The sequence below is a fragment of the Somniosus microcephalus genome, chromosome 15, assembly GCF_052327205.1.
Source record: "Somniosus microcephalus isolate GS21.2 chromosome 15, FLI_Smic_1.0, whole genome shotgun sequence".
NCBI lineage: Eukaryota > Metazoa > Chordata > Chondrichthyes > Squaliformes > Somniosidae > Somniosus > Somniosus microcephalus.
This window is the reverse complement of record NC_141001.1, coordinates 71,182,828-71,207,286: the sequence shown is the minus strand read 5'-3', so window position 1 is coordinate 71,207,286 and position 24,459 is coordinate 71,182,828. Positions and strand designations below refer to the sequence as shown.

At 47.1% G+C, this 24,459-nt stretch overlaps 1 protein-coding gene across 1 annotated transcript; it reads left to right on the top strand.

Annotated features, from left to right (window-relative positions):
* The first annotated feature begins 3,542 nt into the window (after positions 1-3,542).
* Positions 3,543-24,055, top strand: LOC147107025 (uncharacterized). Its single transcript, XM_086008516.1, has 4 exons — positions 3,543-3,602; positions 7,028-7,211; positions 7,370-8,049; positions 24,050-24,055. The coding sequence occupies exons 1-4, from the start codon at positions 3,543-3,545 to the stop codon at positions 24,053-24,055; spliced, it is 930 nt and encodes a 309-aa protein (XP_085864642.1).
* The last annotated feature ends 404 nt before the right edge of the window (positions 24,056-24,459 follow it).

Sequence of the window (24,459 nt, the reverse complement as noted above, 5' to 3'; positions counted from 1 at the left end):
AATATATATTAATGATCTAGACGAGGGAACTAGATGTAATATCCCCAAGTTTGCAGATGACACAAAGCTGGGTCGACCTATGTGCTGTGAGGAGGATGCAGAGAAACTCCAGTACGATTTGGACAGGTTGGGCGATTGGGCAGATGCAGTATAATGTGGATAAATGCGAGGTTATCCACTTTGGTGGCAAAAACAGGAAGGCAGATTATTATCTGAACGGCAATAGATTGGGAGAAGGGGAAGTGCAATGAGACCTGGGTGTCCTTGTGCACCAGTCACTGAAGGTAAGCATGCAGGTGCAGCAGGCGGTTAAGAAGGCAAATGGTATGCAGGCCTTCATAGTGAGAGGATTCGAGTACAGGAGCAAGGATATCTTGCTGCAGTTGCACAGGGCCTTGGTGAGACCACACCTTGAGTATTGTGTGCAGTTCTGGTCGCCTTATCTGAGGAAGGATGTTCTTGCCATGGAGGGAGTGCAGTGAAGATTCACCAGACTGATACCTGGGATGGCAGGAATGACGTATGAAGAGAGATTGGGTCGATTAGGCTTATATTTGCGAGAGTTTAGAAGAATGAGAGGGGATCTCATTGAAACTTATAAAATTCTAACAGGACTAGGCAGACTAGATGCAGGAAGGCTGTTCCCGATGGCAGGGGAGTCCAGAACCAGGGGTCACAGACTAAAGATAAGGGGTAAGCCATTTAGGACTGAGATGAGGAGTAATTTCTTCACCCAGAGAGTGGCGAACCTGTGGAATTCTCTACCACAGAAGACAGTTGAGGCCAATTCATTAAATATATTCAAGAAGGAGTTAGATATATTTCTTAAGGCTAAGGGGATCAAGGGATATGAGGAGAAAGCAGTGACAGGGTACTGAATTTGGATGATCAGCCATGATCACATTGAATGGTGGAGCAGGCTCGAGGGGCCGAATGGCCTACTCCTGCTCCTATCTTCTATGTTTCTATGTTCAGGAGGACATCGACAGACTGGTGAAATGGGCAGACACATGGCAGATGAAATTTAACGCAGAGAAGTGTGAAATGATACATTTTTGTAGGAAGAATGAGGAGAAGCAATATAAACTAAATGGTACAATTTTAAAGGAGCTGCATTAAAAGACAAACTTGGGAGTGTATCTTTGAAGGTGACAGGAAATGTTGACAAAGCTGTTAAAAAAGCATATGGGATCCTTGGCTTTATTAATAGAGGAATAGAGTACAAAACCAAGGACGTTGTAGCAAGCCCGTTATGCTAAACCTTTATAAAACACTGGTTAGGCCTCAGCTCGAGTATTGTGCTCAACTCTGGGCACCACACCTTAGGAAGAATGTCAAGACCTTAGAGAGGGTACAGAAGAGATTTACTAGAATGGTACCAGGAATGAGGCACTTCAGTTATGTGGAGAGATTGGAGAAGCTGGGATTGTTCCCCTTACAGCAGAGAAGGTTAAGAGGGGATTTGATAAAGGTGTTCAAAATCATGAACGGTTTTGATAGAGTAAATAAGGAGAAACTGTTTCCAGTGGCAGACGGGTCGGTAACCAGAGGACACAGATTTAAGGTGATTGGCAAAAGAAGCAGAGGTGACATCAGGAAACATATCTTACTCAGTGAGTTGTGATCTGGAATGCACTGCCTGAAATGATGGTGGAAGCAGATTCAATAGTAACTTTCAAAAGCCATGATGTGGAGATGCCGGTGTTGGACTGGGGTGGACAAATGTGAGAAAGCTTGTGATTTCAAATAAAGCTGTTGGACTATAACCTGGTGTTGTGTGACTTCTCACATAACTTTCAAAAGGGAACTGGATAAATACTTGAAGGGGAAAAATTTACAGGGCAATAGGGAAAGAGAATGGGAGTGGGACTGATTGGCTAGCTCTACCAAAGAGCCGGCAGAGGCACAATGGGCTAAATGGCCTCCTTCTGTGCTGTATCATTCTATGATACTATGAAGTGCAGCAAAAGAGAATTGCCATATTTGGAACCCAGAGCATTCTTCCCAAAGCAGCTTCGTCACACTACTTGGTATTAGGTCATAGACAGAATTAATACTGTGTATAGCTAAATGATATGGGAGCAAATGGTTTAACAACCTGAGGAAGCCTGTCAAGTTAAAGCTAGCCAAAATTTCACTGTACCAAATACTGTAGATGGGCAAATTATGCATGTCACAATGAGTTTCCTCTCACCCTTTTAAACTATGACTAAGTCTGCATGTTAAGCCCTAACAACTTTTCCAAGCGTCACGTGCATGCCTGTACTGTAGCACGTCACACATTTTACCACAGCCACTTCAAATTATAATAGTTGTAACATTACCATTTGGAAAGGTGAGCCCACAAACCAACCTTACATCACAACCTAGCTACATGATGCCTGTTCATTTAATGACACACAAGCAGGGATGTTCGGTAGACACTTGGTTCTAACTTTTTATGTGCTCTTCAAACTTCCAGCATCTCAACAGTATTTCTCTGCTTGCAGGACAAAGAGGCACATAATAAGAGGGAACAAACCTAGTCATCAAGAAAGCAGCTGATTTACAATTTATGAGTCAGTTTGAACAGGCTGTGGTTGACATCCTGGAGCTTGGGAGCATAGAGGGTGTAGGCCAGAATGAAGCAAGAGGCCTTCCCAAAAGTTAGGGCTGCTACTATCCTTTTCTGATTCTTCTTTTCCTTTTACTCATATGCATACATTTCATCATACCATCATGACACGCATTATTAGCTGTGTAACCTTTGTTTGAACGGGTGTCCTGCAGCCAGCATTCTAACCGATGTTCCTCTTCCGATTCCATAGTTGCACTGCAAGAATGAACTGCAGGTCCCAGTGATGCTAAGAATCCAGCACATCGTAGCACCCTGCGTCATTTTCTCATTCCCTAGAAAGCACTATGACAGGTATATCCACTCTAGGGGTGTTTGACAAGTGTGCACTAGGTGATGCACATAGGATGAGAGCAGAAACCTGACATCTGGAGGATGACCTTGCATCCTTCCTCAGTTGCAGAGTACAGCGATTTGGACCTCAATGAGGCTGCATTTAATAGGGTGCTTAATATCTGAGCACTAAAGTGTTATGCTGTCATGCCATTGAGGAAGCACCTGGAAGGAGCACAAGAATAGGATTTAGAGCATACAAAGCACACACTATCAGCAAAGGGATGCAAAACCACAGCTATGTACGCTAAGCACTTTTAAAGAATTGAATTTGCCTGCACTTTATTTCAACTGTGTCCAGAGAGTTTTAATCTAAAGGCATAGAATAACATAGTTGAGTTAGTGTAGAGGTCAATATTGCTGAAGATGGTTTGGCCTAGTGCATTGTGCACATGTGTCAGGAGGACTGTTAGTGCATTGGGTGGATGTGGCACTCAGTCAAACATTTTCTCTATGGGCCTGTTGTGTAACACTGTCTGCTAGTAATGGTATTTTGGCAGTGATATCGTTTGGCTAATTGTCAGTGTCTTGCTTTGTCCTTGGCTGCGGGTGGGTCTCCACCTCCTCCAGCTGCTCCATTGTTAGCCCCGTAAGGATGGCAAAGCTGTGGAGCATACAGCAGACGACAATAATCTTGGAGACCATGGGCTGTATTGTAAGACACCCCTTGATCTTCTCATTCATCTGAAGTGCTGCTACAAGATGCATAAACTACATTTGATATTGATTCACAGTTCATAGAGAAAATTAAGGCAGGGTGGATAACACAGCTAAAATCAGAGCGCGTCTAATTATTATTGTTTTTCATGGGATTATTATTCATTCCTGGGATGTGTGGCATCGCTGGCAAAGCTAGCATTTATTGCCCATCCCTAATTGCCCTTCAGAAGGTGGTGGTGAGTCACTTTCATGAATCGCTGCAGTCCGTGAGGGGAAAGTACTCCCACAGTACTGTTAGGGAGGGAGTTCCAGGATTTTGACCCAGCGATGATGAAGGAGCGGTGATATATTTCCAAGTCAGGATGGTGTGTGACTTGGAGGGGAACTTGCAGGTGGTGGTGTTCCCATGTGCCTATTGCCTTTGTCCTTGTAGGTGGTAGAGACCGCAGGTTTGGAAGCTGCTGCAGAAGAACCTTGGTGAGTTGCTGCAGCGCATCTTGTAGTTGGTACACACTGCAGCCACGGTGCGCCGGTGGTGGAGGGAGTGAACATTTAAGGTGGTGAATGGGGTACCGATCAAGTGGGTTGCTTTGTCCTGGATGGTGTCGAGCTTCTTGAATGTTGTTGGAGCTGCACTCATCCAGGCAAGTGGAGAGTATTCCATCACACTCCTGATTTGTGCCTTGTAGATGGTGGAAAGGCTTTGGGGAGTCAGGAGATGAGTCACTCGCCACAGAATACCCAGCCTCTGACCTGCTCTTGTAGCCACAGTATTTATGTGGCTGGTCCAGTTAAGTTTCTGGTCAATGGTGACCCCCCAGGATGTTGATGGTGGGGGATTCGGTGATGGTAATTTTCTGTCTATTCATTTAGTTTAAGCGAATAGAAAATTGGGAAAGTTCCATTACAGCATCCAATTATCCCCATCTGATTTAATCCTCTGCGCTCCACAAAGGTAATTATTTAACTCCCAAGTGCAAAACAGGAAAATCTGCCGTGACAGGTATTTTCACTTTGTTTGTTGTTACCAGCTGTGAGAGATTGCAGTGCTATATCTGGAACAAGTAAGAACTACAAGTGTTACCATTCATGTCACAGCATTACCCATTAATTTCAATGGACTGGTGTGTGACAGCATTACCTGCTCAAGGATTTTAATATAATTATATAGATAGCTGAACTTTTTAAGCCAAGGAATCCATATCCATTACATTTTATTATATCATCAATTAACCTGATGAGACATACTAATGTTTGAAATGGCTGCAGTTACTGTAGCCTAATTGACTATAGTGATAGTACAGAAATAAATGTGAAGTGTTTTAAATAGTGTGGGATTTATTTTAAATAAACACCCACTCAGTCATAGTTAACTTTTACACTTAAAATAACTAGCCATTAACATGCCTGTGGAACTGCTGCTAATTCAGCCCTGGCGGCCTGCATTGACATATGTTCCCTCAACTACCCAGATGATTGCAATAGCAATTGTCTGTAGAAGTTGTCATAGAGGAGTTATTATTTAATTTATTGATTCATTCAGAAATAATCAGACTGCAGATTACTAAAGTAAACTTTCTCATCCTGGCACATTGTAAGAGCATTTGAATGATTTGTGCGATTGTAGAAACAAAAGAAAACATTATGGCTAATTTACCGGACATGGTTGATGGGAAAAGGAGGTATGAGTCAGGTCAAAGATTATAGAGAGGGTGATCGGGATGGGACCTCACTGTTATGTTCATTAATAACTAGTCGTTTTTATTAAGAACAGCTAGCTTTTGCTAGACACTTTATTGAGCACATGTGGACTAGGTACAGTATCTGTAGAGGCATCCATCTTGACTGCTGCCTTGTGGGTAGCCTAGTGCATTGTGGGTAGCCCACTCTTATATACATACAGCACCACCTAGTGTACCATTCCAGAATGACAGGTTACTGATCATTACATCCCCTTTTCTTTGAGGTTAAACGAAATCAGTATCAATCAATATCAATCAATAACAACATAAACATCTTCAACAGTCAATACATTTTCAATGTAGTTTTCTTTGTACTCAAAGATTAAGTCTATCAGGCTTTTTTACTTCACGTGTGGATCTTCTCAGCACAGGTAAGTCTGATGTGTTTTCATGAGAGCCTGTATGTGTATTTGTGTTAGATTGTTCTGGTGGTGAGTGACAAGATTCAGTTGCGGCATTGTCATCGATTTGCTCTTCGATAGTCTCTTGTGTTTTTAGGAGGGAACGGTGGTTCCTCCTGAGAATCTGTCCTTCCTCAGTTCTAACAGTGTATGACCTTGGTCCTACTTCCTCAAGAACTGTAGCTTTCCTGTTCCATGCATCTGGATCCTCAATCCTGACAACATCATCCCTTGTCAATGGTTTCAGAGTTTTGGATGACTTGTCATAGTATGATTTCTGTTTCAGCTTTAACAGTTGAAGTCTCTGGCTGAGAAATTCAGTTCGGACGCTATTGCGGCGCTAAAGTCGGGCGCTCGGCAAATTTAGCGGCCGCCGGAAAGTGCAGGCGAGCTCACCGAAATTCAGTAGATTTGGCCAACTTTTTGGCCGAGCGCTGCAAAAGGCGTTGGAACCCTGTGTTCAGGCGCTAATCCGGCGATGCGGCCTGATAACGCTGATTCCGGGCGCAGCGCAGGTGCGATCATGTGGTGAGTGTCAGCAGACACCCTGACGCCGGCCAGCTCTTAAAGGGGGAAGGGTCAACTTTGACTGCAGCCACGCCCTGCATGCTGTAGCCCTGCAACTAGGCCTCAGGACTGGTTGTGTACCAAATCAACGCCTGGAGGTAATGGAGAGGGCCCGTGAAAGAGCCCAGCGGTTCTCTGAGCATGCGCTGGGTGTGCTCCTTCATGGGGTACGCAAGAGAAGATGGGTCGTGTGCCCGGCTAGTGGCAGGAAGGCTCCCAGGAGCCAGTTCAGGGAGGCGTGGACCAAAATTGCCCAGAGGGTCTCCTCCAACTCCGATGTTCCCAGGAGTGCGGACCAGTGCCGCAAGAAATACAATGACCTATGTCGGCTGGTCAAGGTGAGTACCCTTTCCAGTGTCCCCCTCATCCTTGCATGTGCACCTCCCATTAGGGCCAAAGGGACATCAAAGGTCTAATGCCCAGCCCTCCTGCCGCTGCAATGGCACTTGCATGTTAATCAATAGCTCTTTCTGCACTTATCACACTGCCCAAGCTATTCCACCATGGGAGGCCTCACACACAGCAACAGGGCACCACACTGTCCAAGCTATTCCACCATGGGAGGCCTCACACACAGCTACAGGGCACCACACTGTCCAAGCTATTCCACCATGGGAGGCCTCACACACAGCAACAGGGCACCACACTGTCCAAGCTATTCCACCATGGGAGGACTCACACACAACAACGGGGCACCACACTGTACTTAGACGCCCTCCTTTCTCTTGCAGGGCAAGCTGGCGAGGAACGCCAGGAGCCTGCGTGTCACTGGTGGAGGCCCTCGCGATTACCAGGAGCTAACGGTTCTGGAAGAGAGGGTGGCCCGACTCCTGCGTCACCCGGTGATTGGGCCTGTGGCGCTCGGCGACGCCGACCCTATACTGGAACCCACTGGTAAGGACAGGACCGGGTGCACCTCTCTCCTTGCCCTCGCGCATCAGATCTACATCCTTCCCCAGTGGCCGAAAAATGCGCATAATGCACCAGTGCGGCCTCCCTCGCTGTCGGCCTGTCCTCACTCTAAGGCTACACTTGTGCCTTCCTGCTTTCAGCTGGTGAGGAGGAGGTGCTCCCTGAAGCCCAGACAGCCAGGCCCTCGGAGGAGGAGGACGTCGAGGAGCAGCAGGAAGGCGCCACCTCGGGGGAACCCTCCTCCGCTCCAGGAGATGGCAATGAAGGGGAGACGTCAGGCGTGCCGGAGAGCCAGGGGGAGGCGGGGGAGGGGAGCCCCGAACCTGGTCCCAGTGGCATGGACGCACGCGGCAAGGCTCCGGCGGCACGCCAGCCTTCTGCCCAGAGGGGGGAGGCGGTGGAGGGGAGGGCAGAACCTGGTCCCAGTGGCGTGGCCGCACGCGGCAAGGCTCCGGCGGCACGCCAGCCTTCTGGCCAGAGGGTGGAGGCGCCCTCCAGTCCGGACTCGGACGTCGCCCAGGAGGTGCGCCTCCTGGACGAGATGTCGGCGGCGTCGGAGCGGCGGCACGTCGAATTCATGGAGGTGGTGGCACAGATGCCTCACGCCATCGAAAGCCTCGCACAAAGTGTGGTGGCTTTCGGCCAATCCCAGGCCAGGGGCCTGGAGCAAATCGCAGCAGCGCACGCCAGGGGGGTGGAGCTCCTTGTGGCAGCGCATGAGAGGGGGGTGCAACAACTCGAGGCAGCGCAGCACGCCAGTCGCCAGCTGAGAGCTGCTGGGCAGACAATGGCACTGCAGATGCGGGCACATGCCGGCGCAGTTGGGGCACTGACTTCTGCCACCCTCGCACTGGCGCGGAGGCGTCGCCAGGCCAGCCGCCGCCCTGCTGCCGCACACCGGTCTGGCGACCAACAGTTTGGCGCGCTTGCTCCCCGGCCAGGCCGCCCGAGTGCACGTGTGTCTGGCGAGCAGCGCGCGCCTGGCATCACCCACCTTGTCCCCATTGGTGCAGGCGAGCCTGCCACTCCCCCAGCCAGGGTGCAAGGAGCTGCTGCAGGCAGTGAAGAGGGCCACCCACAGCTGCAGCAGCCACCAGCCGGCCCCTCCCGGGCCCGCCCTCGTGTAGGCCGACCCCCAAGGGCATCTGGCGAGACGCCTTGTCGCCCTGAAGATCCTTCCCCCAGCCTCGCCACAGCCTCACGGCCCAGCTTGAGGCGCAGCAGCAGGACGGGCCGGGGCAAAAGACGGCTGTCGACGGACTCGCCCTCTCGCCACACCGAATAGAGTGTGTTGAGCGAGGGTTTGGGTGATGCGGGGGCTTCTGTTCTGGGGGGCATTATGTTGTTTGGTTTTATGGGGGTGTTTGTGTTGTGGGGGGGCTTGTTTTTGTTAGGCCAGTGAGGAAGGCCATTTGGATGGTGATGTTTTGTTAGTCCTCCCCAGGTTTTGGGAGTGACAGAAGTTTGTGACTGTTTTTTGGGGGTCTTCTCTGTTTTGCTCTTCCATGTGGGAAGGGCCCTGAGTTTTTGAAATAAAGATGTTTATTTATTCACCATGTGCAGGTGTCATGTTTCAAGTGGTTGTTGGGTTAACCGGCTGAGGGCCTGCGGAGCGGCTGCCTTCAGCTGCGTTCAGTGGCCCAGGCCATTCCCTGACAGGGGGCCTAGAAGTGTCGAGCAATAAGCCCCCGGCGGACGGCCCTTGGACCTTGTCGCTCCCTCCTGGCCTGGTGCTCCTCCTCCTCAGGGTCCTCCTGCTCGTCCTCCTGAGGTGGTGGGGCAATGTCAGGTGGCAGTGCCTGAGTCCTGCGGATAGCCAAGTTGTGGAGCATGCAGCACACCACGACGAACTGGGAGACTCTATCCGGCGAATACTGAAGAGACCCGCCCGAACGATCCAGGCAACGGAACCGTTGCTTGAGGACGCCTATCGTTTGCTCTATTAGGTTCCTTGTGGTTTGATGGCTTTCGTTGTATGCCAGCTCCGCTGGGGTCCTGGGCGCGCGGAGCGGGGTCATGAGCCATGTGCACAAAGGGTAGCCCTTGTCCCCGATAAGCCATCCCCTTGGTGGAGGCTGTGCCTGGAACATGTCAGCCACAGTAGTCTGGCGCAGGATAAAGGCATCGTGGCTGCTTCCTGGGAAGCGGGCATTGACAGCTAGGATGCGCTGCCTGTGGTCACACACCAGCTGCACATTTAGGGAATGGTAGCCCTTCCGGTTGCGGTATTGCTCGGCATTGTGGATAGGTGCCCGCATAGCCACATGCGTGCAGTCAATGGCGCCCTGCACCATGGGGAAGCCCGCTATCCTGGCAAATCCGACTGCATGCTGCTCCTGCTTGTGTTGGGTCATGGGGAAGGAGATGAATTGGTGCCTCCTCGCGAAAAGTGCTTCGGTGACCTGTCGGATGCAGCGATGCGCGGCGAACTGGGAGATGTTCGCAATGTCCCCAGCAGCGGCTTGGAAGGAGCCGCTTGCATAAAAGCTGAGAGCCACCGTGACCTTCACTTCCACTGAGAGAGACGCCCTGGACATGAGCTGTGGCTGCAAATCTGCGTGAAGCAGCTGGCAGACCTCTCCAACCACCTCCCTTCTGAAGCGCAGCCTCTTAACACAATGCGCCGCAGTCATGGTGAGATATGAGACCTGCTCCCGGTATTGCCTGACTGGGTAAGGCCTACGTTGGCGACGCCTAATGGCCCCTCTGCGTCTAGGCATGCCTGGCCCTCTCTCAAAGCGTCTGCGAGCCCTTCGCACAAAATGTAGCAACTGAGGGTTGGCCCCCCATGCAGCCCCCATTACAAAGTTCCAAACAGCAAAATCACAAGGATGCAAATGTCAAAGCACTGGCTAGAAGCCAAAAATACCTCTCCTATGGTGTCCGAAATCAGTAATCTCTGTGCCTTGCTCTCTGTGCAGAAATCCAAAGCAGTCAAGTCATTGCAGCGAAATGGCTGGCTTTTATGGGTGAGTGGATGTGCCCTTTAATTAGTGCTCCCCGAATCCCACAGGGCCTCTGTTGAGTTCCATTTCACAGTTCTTAGCAGCGCCACGCCCACATCGGCCGGGCGCCACTGAATTTCCGGTTTGGGGCGCACAAACGGCGTTGCACGACGGAATGACGTCATAAGATGCGCGCGCAGCTGAGCGGGCGCTAACACTTTGCGCCGGCGCTAAAGCCCAGCTGAATTTCGGCGTAGGCGCAGATCCGGCGGTGCCCAGGCGCTAAGTGGATAGCGCCGGAAATCTGGCGCTAACGGCTGGCGCAAACAGCTGAATTTCTAGGCCTCTGTCTCAGTTCTTTACTCTGCTTTTCTTTTGCACAGCAGGGTAGCGTGGTACGCAACTTGCGACCCATTAGGAGTTCAGCAGGTGAAGAACCAGAGTCTAAAGGTGAGGCTCGGTAGCTCAGCAGGGCGAGATAAGGATTAGACTTACTTTCTGTCGCTTTCTTCAGTAGCTGCTTGAGAACTTGAACACCTTTCTCTGCCTTACCATTCGACTGAGCACACAAAGGACTGGATGTGATGTGTTGAAAGTCATAATGTGCTGCAAACTGTTGCCACTCCTTACAGTTGAAGCACGGACCATTGTCGCTAACGGCAGTCCTGGGAATTCCATGTCTGGCGAAGATGGATTTCACATGCATTATGACACTGCTTGCTGTGGTGCTTGAGAGCAGCGCCATCTCAGGATAGTTAGAATAGTAGTCAATCACTATTAGATAGTCTTTACCATTCAAATGAAAAAGGTCCATACCAACCTTTTGCCATGGTGCTGTTGGTATGTCAGCTACTATCATTGGTTCCTTTGCTTGTTTGTTTTGGTGTTTCTGACATGTCTCACATTTGCCTATCATGTTCTCAATGTCCTTATTTATGCCAGGCCAATAAACAGTGTCTCTTGCTCTCCTTTTGCATTTTTCAATTCTGAGGTGTCCCTCATGAATCCTTTTGAGCATGTCTTGACGTAGAGCCTGTGGAATGACTATTCTGTTCTGTTTTAGTAATAGTCCACTTGTGACACTCAATTCTGACCTTATGTGAAAATATTTTGGACAGGAACCTTTTGGCCAACCATGATGAATGTTCTCTATTACTGTTTGTAACACTGTGGCCTAGAAATTCAGTATAGCCAGTTTTGGGACGCTAACGTTAGCGCCCGCCCCAAAGTTGCGCCCCCTTTGCGGAAATTCAGTCGCTTCGCCCTAAGAGGTTGCTGGAGCGCTAAAACAGGCGTTGCACGACTATCTTCAGGCGCTAAGCCGTCAGGCCGGAGCGCAACACCCGAGCTCGGGCGCAGCGCAGGTGCGGGGAGCTGGTGATTGACGGCAGACACTCTGGTGCTAGCGAGCTCTTAAAGGGGAAGGGTGCATGTGTTTTTTTCAAAGGCCGAGTCTGGGGGGGAGAGGAGGAGGAGGAGGAGGAGGAGGAGGAGGAGGAGGAGGAGGAGGAGGAGGAGGAGGAGGAGGAGGAGGAGGAGGAGGAGCAACACTGGACCCTTCTACACAACACATGCAGAGTGCCTGTTATAGTGCAGGAGGAGTGCCCTTTAATTTGCGCTCCCCGGGGCCCGGGTCGGCTGTGTTGCGTTCCATTTTACAAACGCTCTGGACGCCAGCCGCATAATGGGGCGGTCCGACTGAAGTTTGGAATCGGGGCGCGCAAAGGGCGTTGCACGAGGATGTGACGTCATTTTCTGCGCGCGCAGCCGGGCGGGCGCTAAACTTTGCGCTGGCGCTAAGGGTCAACTTAATTTGGGGCGAGGCGCAAACTGCGCTGCGCCCGGGCGCTACATGCATAGCGCCCGAAATTCACTTCTCGTAAGGCGCTAACTGCTGGCGCAACCAACTGAATTGCTAGGCCTGTATCTTTTACTGTTTCTTCTGCTATTTGCTTTGATTTTGTGTCTGACACGGGCAGAGCAGCAGTGACCATACTCACATGAACATCCACGTCTTCTTCAGTAGAGCTCACATGGCTCATTGTGGGTGCTCGGGATAGTGCATCTGCTGACACTATGTATTTGCCTGGTGTGTAGATCAGTTCAAAGTCATATCTTTGCAGCTTCATCATGAGTCGTTGAATCCTTGGAGACATCTCATTCAGGTTCTTTTTTATGATGGTAACCAGTGGGCTGTGGTCTGTCTCAACTGTGAAGGTGGGAAGTCCATATATGTAGCCATGAAACTTTTCTAGTCCAACTACCAAGCCTAGACATTCCTTTTCAATCTGGGCATATCGACACTCAGTATCAGTCATAGACCTGGAGCCATAGGCAACAGGCTTCCGATCTTCACCCTCTGCTTGTAGCAAGACCGCACCTAGGCCATCTTTTGATGCATCCGTTGACACTTTGATTCTTTTTGTTGGGTCAAAGAAGGTGAGTACAGGTGTGGTTGTCAGCACTGTTTTGAGGTTTATCCACTCTTGTTCATGTCTTTCTGTCCATGTGAACTCATTTGTTTTACGTAGCAGGTCTCGCAGACAGGCTGTCTTGGCTGACAAGTTAGGAATGAACTTTCCAATGAAGTTTATCATCCCCATGATGCGTAGCACTCCTTTTTTGTCAGTGGGTCGGGGCATTTTGAGTATGGCGTTTACTTTTTCCATATCTGGCTCTATTCCTTTACCAGATAGATTATCTCCTAGGAAAGTGACTTCCTGGACGCCAAACTGACACTTGGCTTTGTTGAGCTTCAGTCCATTCCGGCGTATGCTCTGTAGCACTTTAGTCAGTCTCTCATTGTGTTCTTTCAATGTGGAGCCCCAGATGATGATGTCATCAACATAGACCCGAACTCCTTCCAGACCTTCAATTATGTGTTCCATCGCTCTATGAAAGATTTCAGATGCAGATATTATCCCAAAAGGCATTCTGAGGAAACAATACCTGCCAAATGGTGTGTTGAAGGTACAGTATTTGGTGCTCTCTTCATCCAGTTTTAGTTGCCAAAATCCTTGTGAGGCATCGAGCTTTGTAAAGTATCTGGCACCTATCATTTCACTGGTGATTTCTTCTCGCTTGGGAATCTGGTAGTGTTCACGTTTTATGTTTGCATTTAAGTCCTTTGGATCCATGCATATTCTTAGATCATTGTTCTTTTTCTTTTCACATACCATGGAGTTAACCCAGTCTGTTGGCTCTTCGACTTTCCTGATGACTCCTAGTGTGGTCATTCTGTCCAGTTCATTCTTGAGCCGGTCACACAGGGGTGCTGGAACTCTTCGTGGAGCATGTTCCACTGGCTGAGCATTCTCCTTTAGCTGGATCTTGTAAGTGAATGGTAGAACTCCAAATCCTTTGAACACATCCTGGAAATTATTTACTACAGAATCCACTGAGTCATCTGGTCTGCTTATGGCACAGTTTATACGGTATACTCTCTTGACCAGTTCTAAGTCCTCACAAGCTTTGTCACCCAGTAGTGAATCAAGTCATTCAGCCACAACAGAAAACATGAGATGATGCACTTTGTCTTTGACTGTCACTTTAAGTCTGCATACACCTAAGCTATCTATTTTCTGTCCATTATAGTCCTTCAGTAGTACTGACTTTTTCTGTATTTTGGGCTTTTCTTTCATGTTTTTAATGTCACTCATACTGATTAAGTTTGCTTTTGCCCCAGTGTCCAGTTTCAATGTAACTAATGCTCCATTTATCTGCAGTGGGATCATCCATTTGTCCTCTTTTACTGCATTAATTTTATGTTCAGCATTGTCCATATCTGAGGGCTGCACATTTTCTGTATCATTTTTGACATTGTCACATGACACCATTCGTACAAAAAATGTCTCACTTCAATCAGTGTCCTCAATCACATTAACTCGTTGCCCTTTCTTTGTTTTTACTTTTGAAAAGCATTGTTTGGCAAAGTGATTCTTTCCATTACACTTTGTGCACATTTTTCCAAACGCTGGGCATTGTCTTAACTGGTGTTTGTAACCATAGTGTTTACAATTAAAAATTTCATCCTCCGATTGCTTTTCATTTCTGTTCTGCCCACGTTTTTTCCCCTTGTAGGACACAGCACCGACAGCAGCATTATCACTCATTAGAATCGCATCATTATTGATTTCACTGAAAGTCTTCGCGTGCTTTCGAGCTAGCTCGCTGGCTTGGCATATTTTCACAGCAATTTCCAATGTTAGTTCGGTTTCTCTCAACAGACGTTCCCTGACTTTTTTATCATGAATACCAAACAAAATCTGGTCACGAATCATGGATGCTTTCAGCTCAGAGAAATTACATGTCTGTGCTTTCAGTTTCAGATCAGTTATAAAGCTATCAAAAGTCTCATTTTGCTGCTGTGTCCGAGAACAGAAGATGTACCTGTCATAGGTTTCATTCTTTTTGGGAGAACAATGTGTATCAAACTTCTTTAGCACATTGTCTAATTTTCCTCTGTTCTCCTCTGGATTAAATACAAATGTATTAAATACCTCTATCGCCTGTGGGCCTGCAACCGTGAGCAGCAACGCTATTTTCCTTGCGTCTGGCTTCGTACCGTACCCGATGGCAGCAATGTAGAGTTGGAATTGTTTAAAAGTCTGCCAATTGTAGTCGACATTTCCTGTGAGTTTCAAACGCTCTGGTGGCTTCAAATTCTCCATGTCGCGTTGCACAATATTCAGCAGATCTTACCAATCCTGGTACCATGTTATGTTCATTAATAACTAGTCGTTTTTATTAAGAACAGCTAGCTTTTGCTAGACACTTTATTGAGCACATGTGGACTAGGTACAGTATCTGTAGAGGCATCCATCTTGACTGCTGCCTTGTGGGTAGCCTAGTGCATCGTGGGTAGCCCACTCTTATATACATATAGCACCACCTAGTGTACCATTCCAGAATGACAGGTTACTGATCATTACACTCACCACTTGTTTATACTTGGAGGGAAGCGCAGAATTGGCCCAGGCAGATGAAAAGCAAACTTCCACATTTCTTCTGTGTCCTAAAGCAGATGGGTTTCAGCAATGTTTTGTATGGAAGAGTATATGAATAGGGTTCTTGGATACTTAGCCATATATGGAGTAATATTCATTCTCACTGATGCAGGCAATTTTTTTTTTGTTTCTGGGATGTGGGCATCGCTGGCAAAGTCAGCATTTATTGCACATCCCTAATTACCCTGGAGAAGGTGGTGGTGAGCTGTCTTCTTGAACCGCTGCAGTCCTTGTGGTGATGGTACTCCCACAGTGCTGTTAGGGAGGGAGTTCCAGGATTTTGACCCAGAAACGATGAAGGGATGACGATATATTTCCAAGTCAGGATGGTGTGTAACTTAGAGGGGAACTTGCAGGTAATGGTGTTCCCATGCACCTGCTGTCCTTGTCCTTCTAGGTGCTAGAGGTCGTGAGTTTGGGAGGTGCTGCCGAAGAAGCCTTGGCGAGTTGCTGCAGTGCATCTTGTAGATGGTAGACACTGCAGCCACGGTGCGCTGGTGGTGGAGGGAGTGAATGTTTAAGGTGGTGGATGGGGTGCCAATCAAGCGGGCTGCTTTGTCCTGGATAGTGTCAAGCTTCTTGAGTGATGTTGGAGCTGCACTCATCCAGGCAGGTGGAGAGTATTCCATCACACTCGTGACTTGTGCCTTGTAGATGGTGGAAAGGCTTTGAGGAGTCAGGAGGTGAGACACTCGCCGCTGAATACCCCGCCTCTGACCCACTCTTGTTGCCACAGTATTTACTTGGTTGGTCCAGTTAAGTGTTTGGTCAATGGTAACCCCCAGGACGTGGATGGTGGGGAATTCAGCGATGGTAATGCTGTTGAATGTCAAGGGGCAGGGGTTAGACTCTTGCTTGTTGGAGATAGTCTTTGCCTGGTGCTTGTGTGGTGCAAATGTTACTTGCCACTTAGCAGCCCAAGCTTGAAGGTCGTCCAGGTCTTGCTGCATGTAGGCATGAACTGCTTCATTATCTGAAGAGTTGCGAATGGAACTGAACGCTGTGCAATCATCAGCAAACATCCCCACTTCTGACCTTATGATGGAGGGAAGGTCATTGATGAAGCAACTGAAGATGGTTGGGCCTAGAACACTGCCCTGAGGAACTCCTGCAGTGATGTCCTGGGCTGAGATGATTGACCTCCAACAATCACAACCATCTTCCCTTGTGCTAGGTATGACTCCAGCCAGTGAAGATTCAACAAGATGTATATCATTTCCACTCCTCTTTGTCAGACTCATCACCATAGAATTTGGAACTAAGTTTATTAGAAAATAATAAAATTGTACAGGGAACAATGGAGTAGGTTTTCAACTTACCATCTGGGCATGGTGGGTCAGTTGCCCATTATAGAAACTGCCCAATTTCATCTTGATTGACTTCAATGGAATTGAAAATCATGTAGTTTCTATAATGGGCAGCTGATCCACGGTGCCAGTACTATGCCTGGGTAGGAAGTCAAAAAGTTACCCCATGCTTTAGAATAAATTATGAAGATCTCAAATGAATTGAGTAACATCAGAAGCTTTGTCCCTCATCTGATTCTGCACCAATAAGACGGTGAAATAATTTCAGTTCGACTGGAAACCTAATAGGTTCAACCACTTGGGTGTTACCTACTAATGAGACTGAGATATAGTTCCCTTCCTCCAATATTTTTCTGATTTACCAAAACAGGCTGTGAAAAATATTGGAATAGATTGGGGATTGAACCTACAAGTTTTCTGGTCTGTATAGTGTAGCATCAATTTGTTTCAGTTGGTAGCACTCTTGCTTCCAAGTTAGAAGGTCATGGGCCCAAGCCCTTATTCTGGACTTGAGCAAATCATCTAGGTTGTCAATACAGTTCATACAGTTCATAGAGTGTATTAGGGATGGGTTCCTTGAGCAGTATGTAACTGAACCAACCAGTGGGGCAGGCAATCTTAGATCTGGTCCTGTGTAATGAGACAGGATTAATAAAAAATGTCCTAGTAAAGGATCCCCTTGGAATGAGTGACCATAATATGGTTGAATTCCAAATTCAGTTTGAGGGTGAGAGAGTTGGATCTCAAACCAGCGTACTGAGCTTAAATAAAGGAGACTATGAAGGTATGAGAGCAGAATTGACTAAAGTGGACTGGGAAAAGAGATTAAAGTGTAAGATGGTACAAGAGCAGTGGTCTACATTCAAGGAGATATTTCACATCTTTCAAGATAAATATATTCCACTGAGGAAAAAGGGGAGTAAAAGAAAAGACAGCCATCCGTGGCTTAGTAAAGTAATAAAGGATAGTATCCGACTGAAAACAAGGGCATATAAAGTAGCCAAATCTAGTGGGAGGATAGAAGATTGGGAAGCATTTAAAAGCCAGCAAAGAATAACTAAAAGATTAATTAAGAAAGAGAAGATAGATTATGAAAGTAAACTAGCAAAAAATATAAAAACAGATAGCAAGAATTTCGACAGCTATATAAAAAGAAAAAGGGTGGCTAAAGTGAACATTGGTCCCTTAGAGGATGAGACCGGGAAACTAATGGTGGGGAACATGGAGATGGCAAAGACGCTGAACAAATATTTTGTATCAGTCTTTACGGTAGAGGACACTAAAAATATCCCAACACTGGACAAACAGGGGGCAATGGGGGGGAGGAGCTAAACACGATTAAAATCACTAAGGAGATGGTACTCGGTAAAATAATGGGACTTAAGGCGGATAAATCCCCCGTACCTGATGGCCTACATCCTAGGGTCTTGAGAGAAGTGGCGGTAGGGATTGTGGATGCATTGGTGATTATTTTCCAAAACTCCCTAGACTCAGGAAAGGTCCCGGCAGATTGGAAAACTGCTAATGTAACACCCTTATTTAAGAAGGGAAGTAGACAAAAAGCTGGAAACTATAGACCAGTTAGCCTAACATCTGTGGTTGGCAAAATGTTGGAGTCCATTATTAAGGAAACAGTAACATAGCATTTGGATAAACATAATTTAATAGGACAGAGTCAGCATGGTTTTATGAAGGGGAAGTCATGTTTGACAAATTTGCTCGAATTCTTTGAGGACGTAACATACAGGGTGGATAAAGGGGAACCAGTGGATGTAGTGTATTTGGACTTCCAAAAGGCATTTGACAAGGTTCCACACAAAAGATTACTGATCAAGATAAAAAATCACGGGATTGGGGGTAATATACTGGCACGGGTGGAAGATTGGCTATCTAACAGAAAACAAAGAGTTGGGATAAATGGTTCGTTCTCGGGCTGGCAATCAGTAACTAGTGGTGTTCCGCAGGGGTCAGTGCTGGGACCCCAACTCTTTACAATCTATATTAACGATTTGGAGGAAGGGACCGAGTGCAACATATCCAAGTTTGCCGACGATGCAAAGATGGGAGGGAAAGCAGTGAGTGAGGAGGACATAAAAAACCTGCAAAAGGACATAGACAGGCTAAGTGAGTGGCAGAGATTTGGCAGATGGAATATAATATTGGAAAGTGTGAGGTTATGCACTTTGGCAGAAAAAATCAAAGAGCAAGTTATTATCTAAATGGAGAGAAACTGCAAAGTGCTACAGTACAAAGGGATCTGGGGGTCCTGGTGCATGAAACACAAAAAGTTAGTATGCAGGTGCAGCAGGTGATCAGGAAGGCCAATGGAATCTTGGCTTTTATTGCAAGGGGGATGGAGTATAAAAACAGGGAAGTCTTGCTGCAGTTATACAGGGTACTGGTGAGGCCACACCTGGAATACTGCGTGCAGTTTTGGTTTCCATATTTAAGAAAAGATATACTTGCTCTCGAGGCGGTTCAGAGAAGGTTCACTCGGTTGATTCCGGAGATGAGGGGGTTGACGTATGAGGAAAGGTTGAGTAGGTTGGGCCTCTACTTATTGGAGTTCAGAAGAATGAGAGGCGATCTTATCGAAACATATAAGATTGTGAGGGGGCTTGATCGGGTGGATGCGGTGAGGATGTTTCCACTGATGGGTGAGACTAGAACTGGGGGCATAATCTGAGAATAAGGGGCTGCCCTTTCAAAACTGAGATGAGGGAAAACTTCTTCACTCAGAGGGTAGTAAATCTATGGAATTTGCTACCCCAGAGAGCTGTGCAAGCTGCCACATTAAATAAATTTAAAATGGAGATAGACAGTGATGTAACAAAAGAGTCTCACACATCAAGGAACTTTAAAGTAAGCTTTAAGCAACTTATAATTAAACTATATACAAGAGCGGTCTTCACCATGCCTCTAGGTGAAGCCCTTTTACCATACTGAGCAGTTCAGTATTTATACTAGTCCAAACACAGGAAGTGACGTATGCACAGGAAGTGATGTGTGCACAGAGTTCACAGTTCACAGTTCACAGGAAGTGATGTGCACATAACTTCCCGGAAGTTATTATTATTATCACATTCTTCCCTCCTGCGAGATTAGAAGGCTGTGGTCTTCCTTTTATTCCGCAGCCGCCGAACGAGGAAGAGTCGCACCCGTTTGGGTTCCCGTCGTAGATGGTCGCTGGTCCGCTTACATGCTGTTGGCCATTGGTCAGAGTCTGTGTGGCCTGGATTACCCTGTGAAGGGTCGGGGAGATCATGGCTTCGTGTACGAGTCCCAATAGGTGCAGAGTCGGTCTGTCTCTGTTCAGAGGGAGGTGCAGAGCTGGTCTGTGGCGGATCAGTACTTTGGTGCGCGGTACTGGGAGGGTCGCAACTTTGAGTACGGGGTTCTACCGGCACCAAGCTAGTTGGTGTCAGATCAGGATCCTGGAGAGGGGTACCCGGTAGGTTCCAAGAGGCTCCTGGTAAAATACCATCACTCGATGTCCCACTAGGTCCTGGTGGGCAGGGAGCCAGATCCCGTAATGATACGGTAGATTCTCGGCCGTCGGGATATCGTATGTATGCATAGGTGGGGTTGGCATCGGTTAGTTCGACCTCGTCTACGAGAGGGTCATTTTTAGACGTCCGAACGTATCTTCAGAGTAGTACAGGTCCAGGAGTAGTTAGCCATGACGGGAGGGATGTCCCATAAGATGAGCGACGCTGGAATCCAAAGAACCGCTCATGAGGTGTAGTATTTGTGGCTGTAGAAAGAAGGGACCGTATAGAGTGCAATGCATCCGGAAGCACTGTTTCCCATTGCTGGTTTGGTAGGCCCCGAGATCTTAAAGCAAGATGTACGGAATTCCAGATGATACCGTTATACCTCTCTACCTGCCCATTTCCGATGGGATGATATGGCGTCGTTTTGCTTGTAGCAATTCCCCGTTCTGAGAGGTAGTCCTTGAGTTCCCTTGACACAAAGGATGGACCCCGATCCGAGTGAATGTAGGCCGCCATGCCACAGAGAGAAAATACCTGCTCAAGGCAGCAGATTACTGTGGACGCCAGCATATTGGAGCAGGGGAAGGCAAACGGAAAACGTGAATATTCATCAATCATGGTGAGCAAATATGTGTTCTGAGTTGAAGAGGGTACTGGGCCCTTAAAATCGATGCTAAGTCGTTGCATCGGTTGGGTTGCGTGTATGAGCATACCATCTGAGGGGCGGAAGAACTGAGGTTTTAATTCTGCACAAAGCCGGCATTCTGAGCACATTTTCTTTACATCTCCAGTAGAAAAAAGGAGATTCCGTGATCGTACGAAATGTAGCATGCGCGTAACGCCAGGATGACACAATCCATTATGGACATCTATGAGAGTAGAGGACGACATAGTGGAGCAGAATGCTCGTGTGAGGGTATCCGGGGCCACATTCTCCTTGCCAGGTCGATAGTGAATGGTGTAACCAAAAGAGGCCAGTTCCATCCTCCAAAGCTGTATTTTATTATTCTTAATTTTGGTTCGTTTTCGATTATCGAGCATGAAGGCGACTGATCGCTGGTCCGTGATTAATGTAAAGTGCTGGCGAGCTAGGAAATGGTTCCACTTCCGTACCGCCTCTATGATGGTTGTGGCTTCCTTCTCAACCGGAGGATAATGTAGCTCGGCACCTTGCAAGGTCCTGGACATAAATGCTACAGGACGACCTTCCTGATTCAGAGTAGCCGAGATCGCCACCTCCGAGGCATCACATTCAACCACGAAAGGGAGATTCTCATCAATGGAGTGAAGAGCCGCTTTCTCCAACTGTTTTTTGAGAAGGTTAAAGGCTGCAACAGCCGCTGTTTCCAATGGAAATGATCGAGCATGCAGCAAGGGTTGGATTTTGTCTGAAAAATGAGGAATCCATTTAGCGTAGTATGCAAACAGACCAAGAGCCCGACGTAAAGAAGCCGGATTCTTAGGTGACGGGAGCTCTTGGAGCGGGTGAAGTCTTTCTGGGTCTGGCTTAATGATACCATTGCCTACGCAGTAGCCAAGGATGTTGATGGTCGGTTGCGACTCAACAGATTTAGATTCATTCAAAGTTAAGTTACAGTGATGGAGGGCTTCCCTAAATTTTTGGAGGTTGGCGTCGTGTTCCTGTTGATCGTGACCTGCAATAGTAATGTTATCAAGATAGGGAAAAGTGTCCCTTAAGTTTTCCTGTTTAACCAGGCCATCCATTGCCCGTTGGAAGACAGCCACTCCATTAGTAACCCCGAATGGGAGGTGACGAAATTGGTACAGCCGTCCATTAGCCTCAAAGGCCGTGTACTGCTTATCTGAGACCTTCAAGGGTACCTGATGATAGGCACTTTTTAAATCGTAAGTTGAGAACACTTTGTATTCGGCCAGTTTATTAACCATATCATCAATGCATGGCAATGGGTAGGCATCCAAATCAGTATATTGATTGATGGTTTGCGAATAATCAATGCATAGTCGTTGTTTGTGAGGTTTTAGAGGGTTCTTGACGATGACGATTTGAGCCCGCCAGGGCTACGAACATGGTTCGATGATATCCTCTGCTAAAAGTCGAGAGATTTCAGCCTCAATAAAAGATTGGTCTTCCTGACTAAAGCGCCGCGATTTCGTTATTATTGGTTTGCATCGAGGAGGAATACTGGCAAATAATGAGGGTTCATCAAGTGAAGCTGCTGATAATGCACAAAACGGTAATTTAGACAGTATATTAGAAATAGTAAGTCCAGGTTTGGATCCGCCAAACTCAATGGTGAGTTTCTTATGCTGTTTTTGAAAATCCAGCCCTAAGATGAGATCACTACATAAGTCCTTGAGCACCGAAAGTCGGGTGGAGGGATACATGCGACCATTAAGTGTCATATCAATAATACAAAAGCCGGAGATTCTGGTATTAAGTGATGACTGAGCCATCGCAATTGCCTGGTCCGATGGGAAGATATGTAGTTTCAATTTCGCAACAATCTGTTCTCTAATGAAACTATCAGTACTTCCTGAGTCAATTAAGGCATCTAAGGTATGCCCATTAATTGAAACTTTTGTAGCTGCATGAAACAGGTTCTGTGGGCAAGCAGCTGTAATTGGTGTGGTTGCACAGAGAGTGGCTGAAACTCTAGGTGTGCTTCTTCGGGAGAGAGCTCGAGAGAAAGCTTGATAGGTCCTAGCCGGAGCATCTTGATAGGCCCTAATTGGGGCAGTTCGGTAGGCCTTAGCTGGATAGGCCCTCGTAGAGGCTCTTGATTGGCAAACTTTTGCAAAGTGTCCCTTTTTATCGCAATGACTGCAGATCGCATTGCGAGCAGGGCAGAATTTCCTAGGGTGAAAAGAATCTCCACAAAAGAAGCATTCCTTCCTAGATTGCCAAGAGGCTGCTAAAGTGGGGTCATACTCCTCTTCTTCATCAGAAGTATCATCAGGATTAGATTCCTCCATGATAGGGTTCACCTGAGGCCACTTGAATCGTCTGGTTGCAGTTACAGCAGCAGATCGAGATCTGGGCAGCTGATAGAGGTCTGCATTTTTCTTTGCCAAATCCAGAGAACAAGCCAGGTCAAAAGCCTTTTGTAGCTCAAGTGTTTTACTTTCTAGTAGATGCTGGCGTATAAATGGAGAGGCAATCCCGCAGATGAAAGCATCACGAATCATTTCTTCGCGGTACAGCTCAGCCGAGGCTGCCTGAAGGTTACAATCTATGCTGAGCCTGCGAAGTTCTTGAAGGAATTCGTTAATCGATTCCCCTGGCCCTTGTCAGGCTGTGGCCAGTAGATGTCTAGCATAGACCTCATTTGCGGTCTTGGCATATAGTTTTTTAAGTGCCCGGATCACCTCATCGTAATTATCCCATTCATCAACATATTCAAACACTGTTGGGGTCACATAGTTGATAAGTATCCTCAGTTTAGTAGAAGCATTCGCTTTACATTCATCAAGAAAATTCTCAAAAGTACGGTACCAATGCTTCCATACCCTGCCAGCTGCTGGTGCATTTGGGTCCAAGTCCAGACGAGTAGGTTTAAGGATGTTTTCCATGATGGGTGGTTCCCTGGATCCTTAACTCCGAGTTTGCCCGAAGGTCTAGTATTTGTGAGTGTAAATACTAAGTTGCTTAAATTGATGTAACAAAAGAGTCTCACACATCAAGGAACTTTAAAGTAAGCTTTAAGCAACTTATAATTAAACTATATACAAGAGCGGTCTTCACCATGCCTCGAGGTGAAGCCCTTTTACCATACTGAGCAGTTCAGTATTTATACTAGTCCAAACACAGGAAGTGACGTATGCACAGGAAGTGACGTATGCACAGAGTTCACAGTTCACAGGAAGTGATGTGCACATAACTTCCCGGAAGTTATTATTATTATCACAGACAGTTTCCTAGCAGACAAGGGAATTAGGGGTTACGGGGAGAGGGCAGGGAAGTGGACGTGAGTCTAGATTCGGATCAGCCATAATCCTATTGAATGGCGGAGCAGGCCCGAGGGGCCGTATGGCCTACTCCTGCTCCTACTTCTTATGTTCTTATCTTATGTTCTTATGTTCTTACAGTGCTGAAGGATAAGGTGTTAATCCAAAGCCGTCTATCTGTTCAGGTTGATGTGTAAGAATCTATGCTAGTATTCAAAGAGCAGAGAGTTCTTCTGGTGTCCTGACCAATGTTCATCAATCAATGGCATCAAAAATAATTTAACTGGCCATTTATCTCATTTGCTATTTTTGAGACCTTGCTGTGCACAAATTAGTTGCTGTATTTGCCTATATAACAACACTGACTGTACTTCATTGGCTGTAATGTGCTATAGGATGTTCTGAGGACGTGATGGGGTGCATTTTAAATGTAAGTTTATTCTTACAATCATCTATCTTCAGAATGGTGGAAGGATCTACACTGGGCAGCTTGTACTGTTTCAGCCTTCTTGAATTCCTAGATATCCAAGTGCAATGTTGCATGCCTAGTT

Bases quoted from the DNA above. Each gene is read 5' to 3' on its own strand.
- LOC147107025 (XM_086008516.1), top strand. From the start codon at position 3,543: ATGGCAAAGCTGTGGAGCATACAGCAGACGACAATAATCTTGGAGACC. The intron at 3,603-7,027 runs GTAAGACACCCC...CACTGTACTTAG, and splicing joins TGGAGACCATGGGCTGTATT to ACGCCCTCCTTTCTCTTGCA. The intron at 7,212-7,369 runs GTAAGGACAGGA...TCCTGCTTTCAG, and splicing joins CCCTATACTGGAACCCACTG to CTGGTGAGGAGGAGGTGCTC.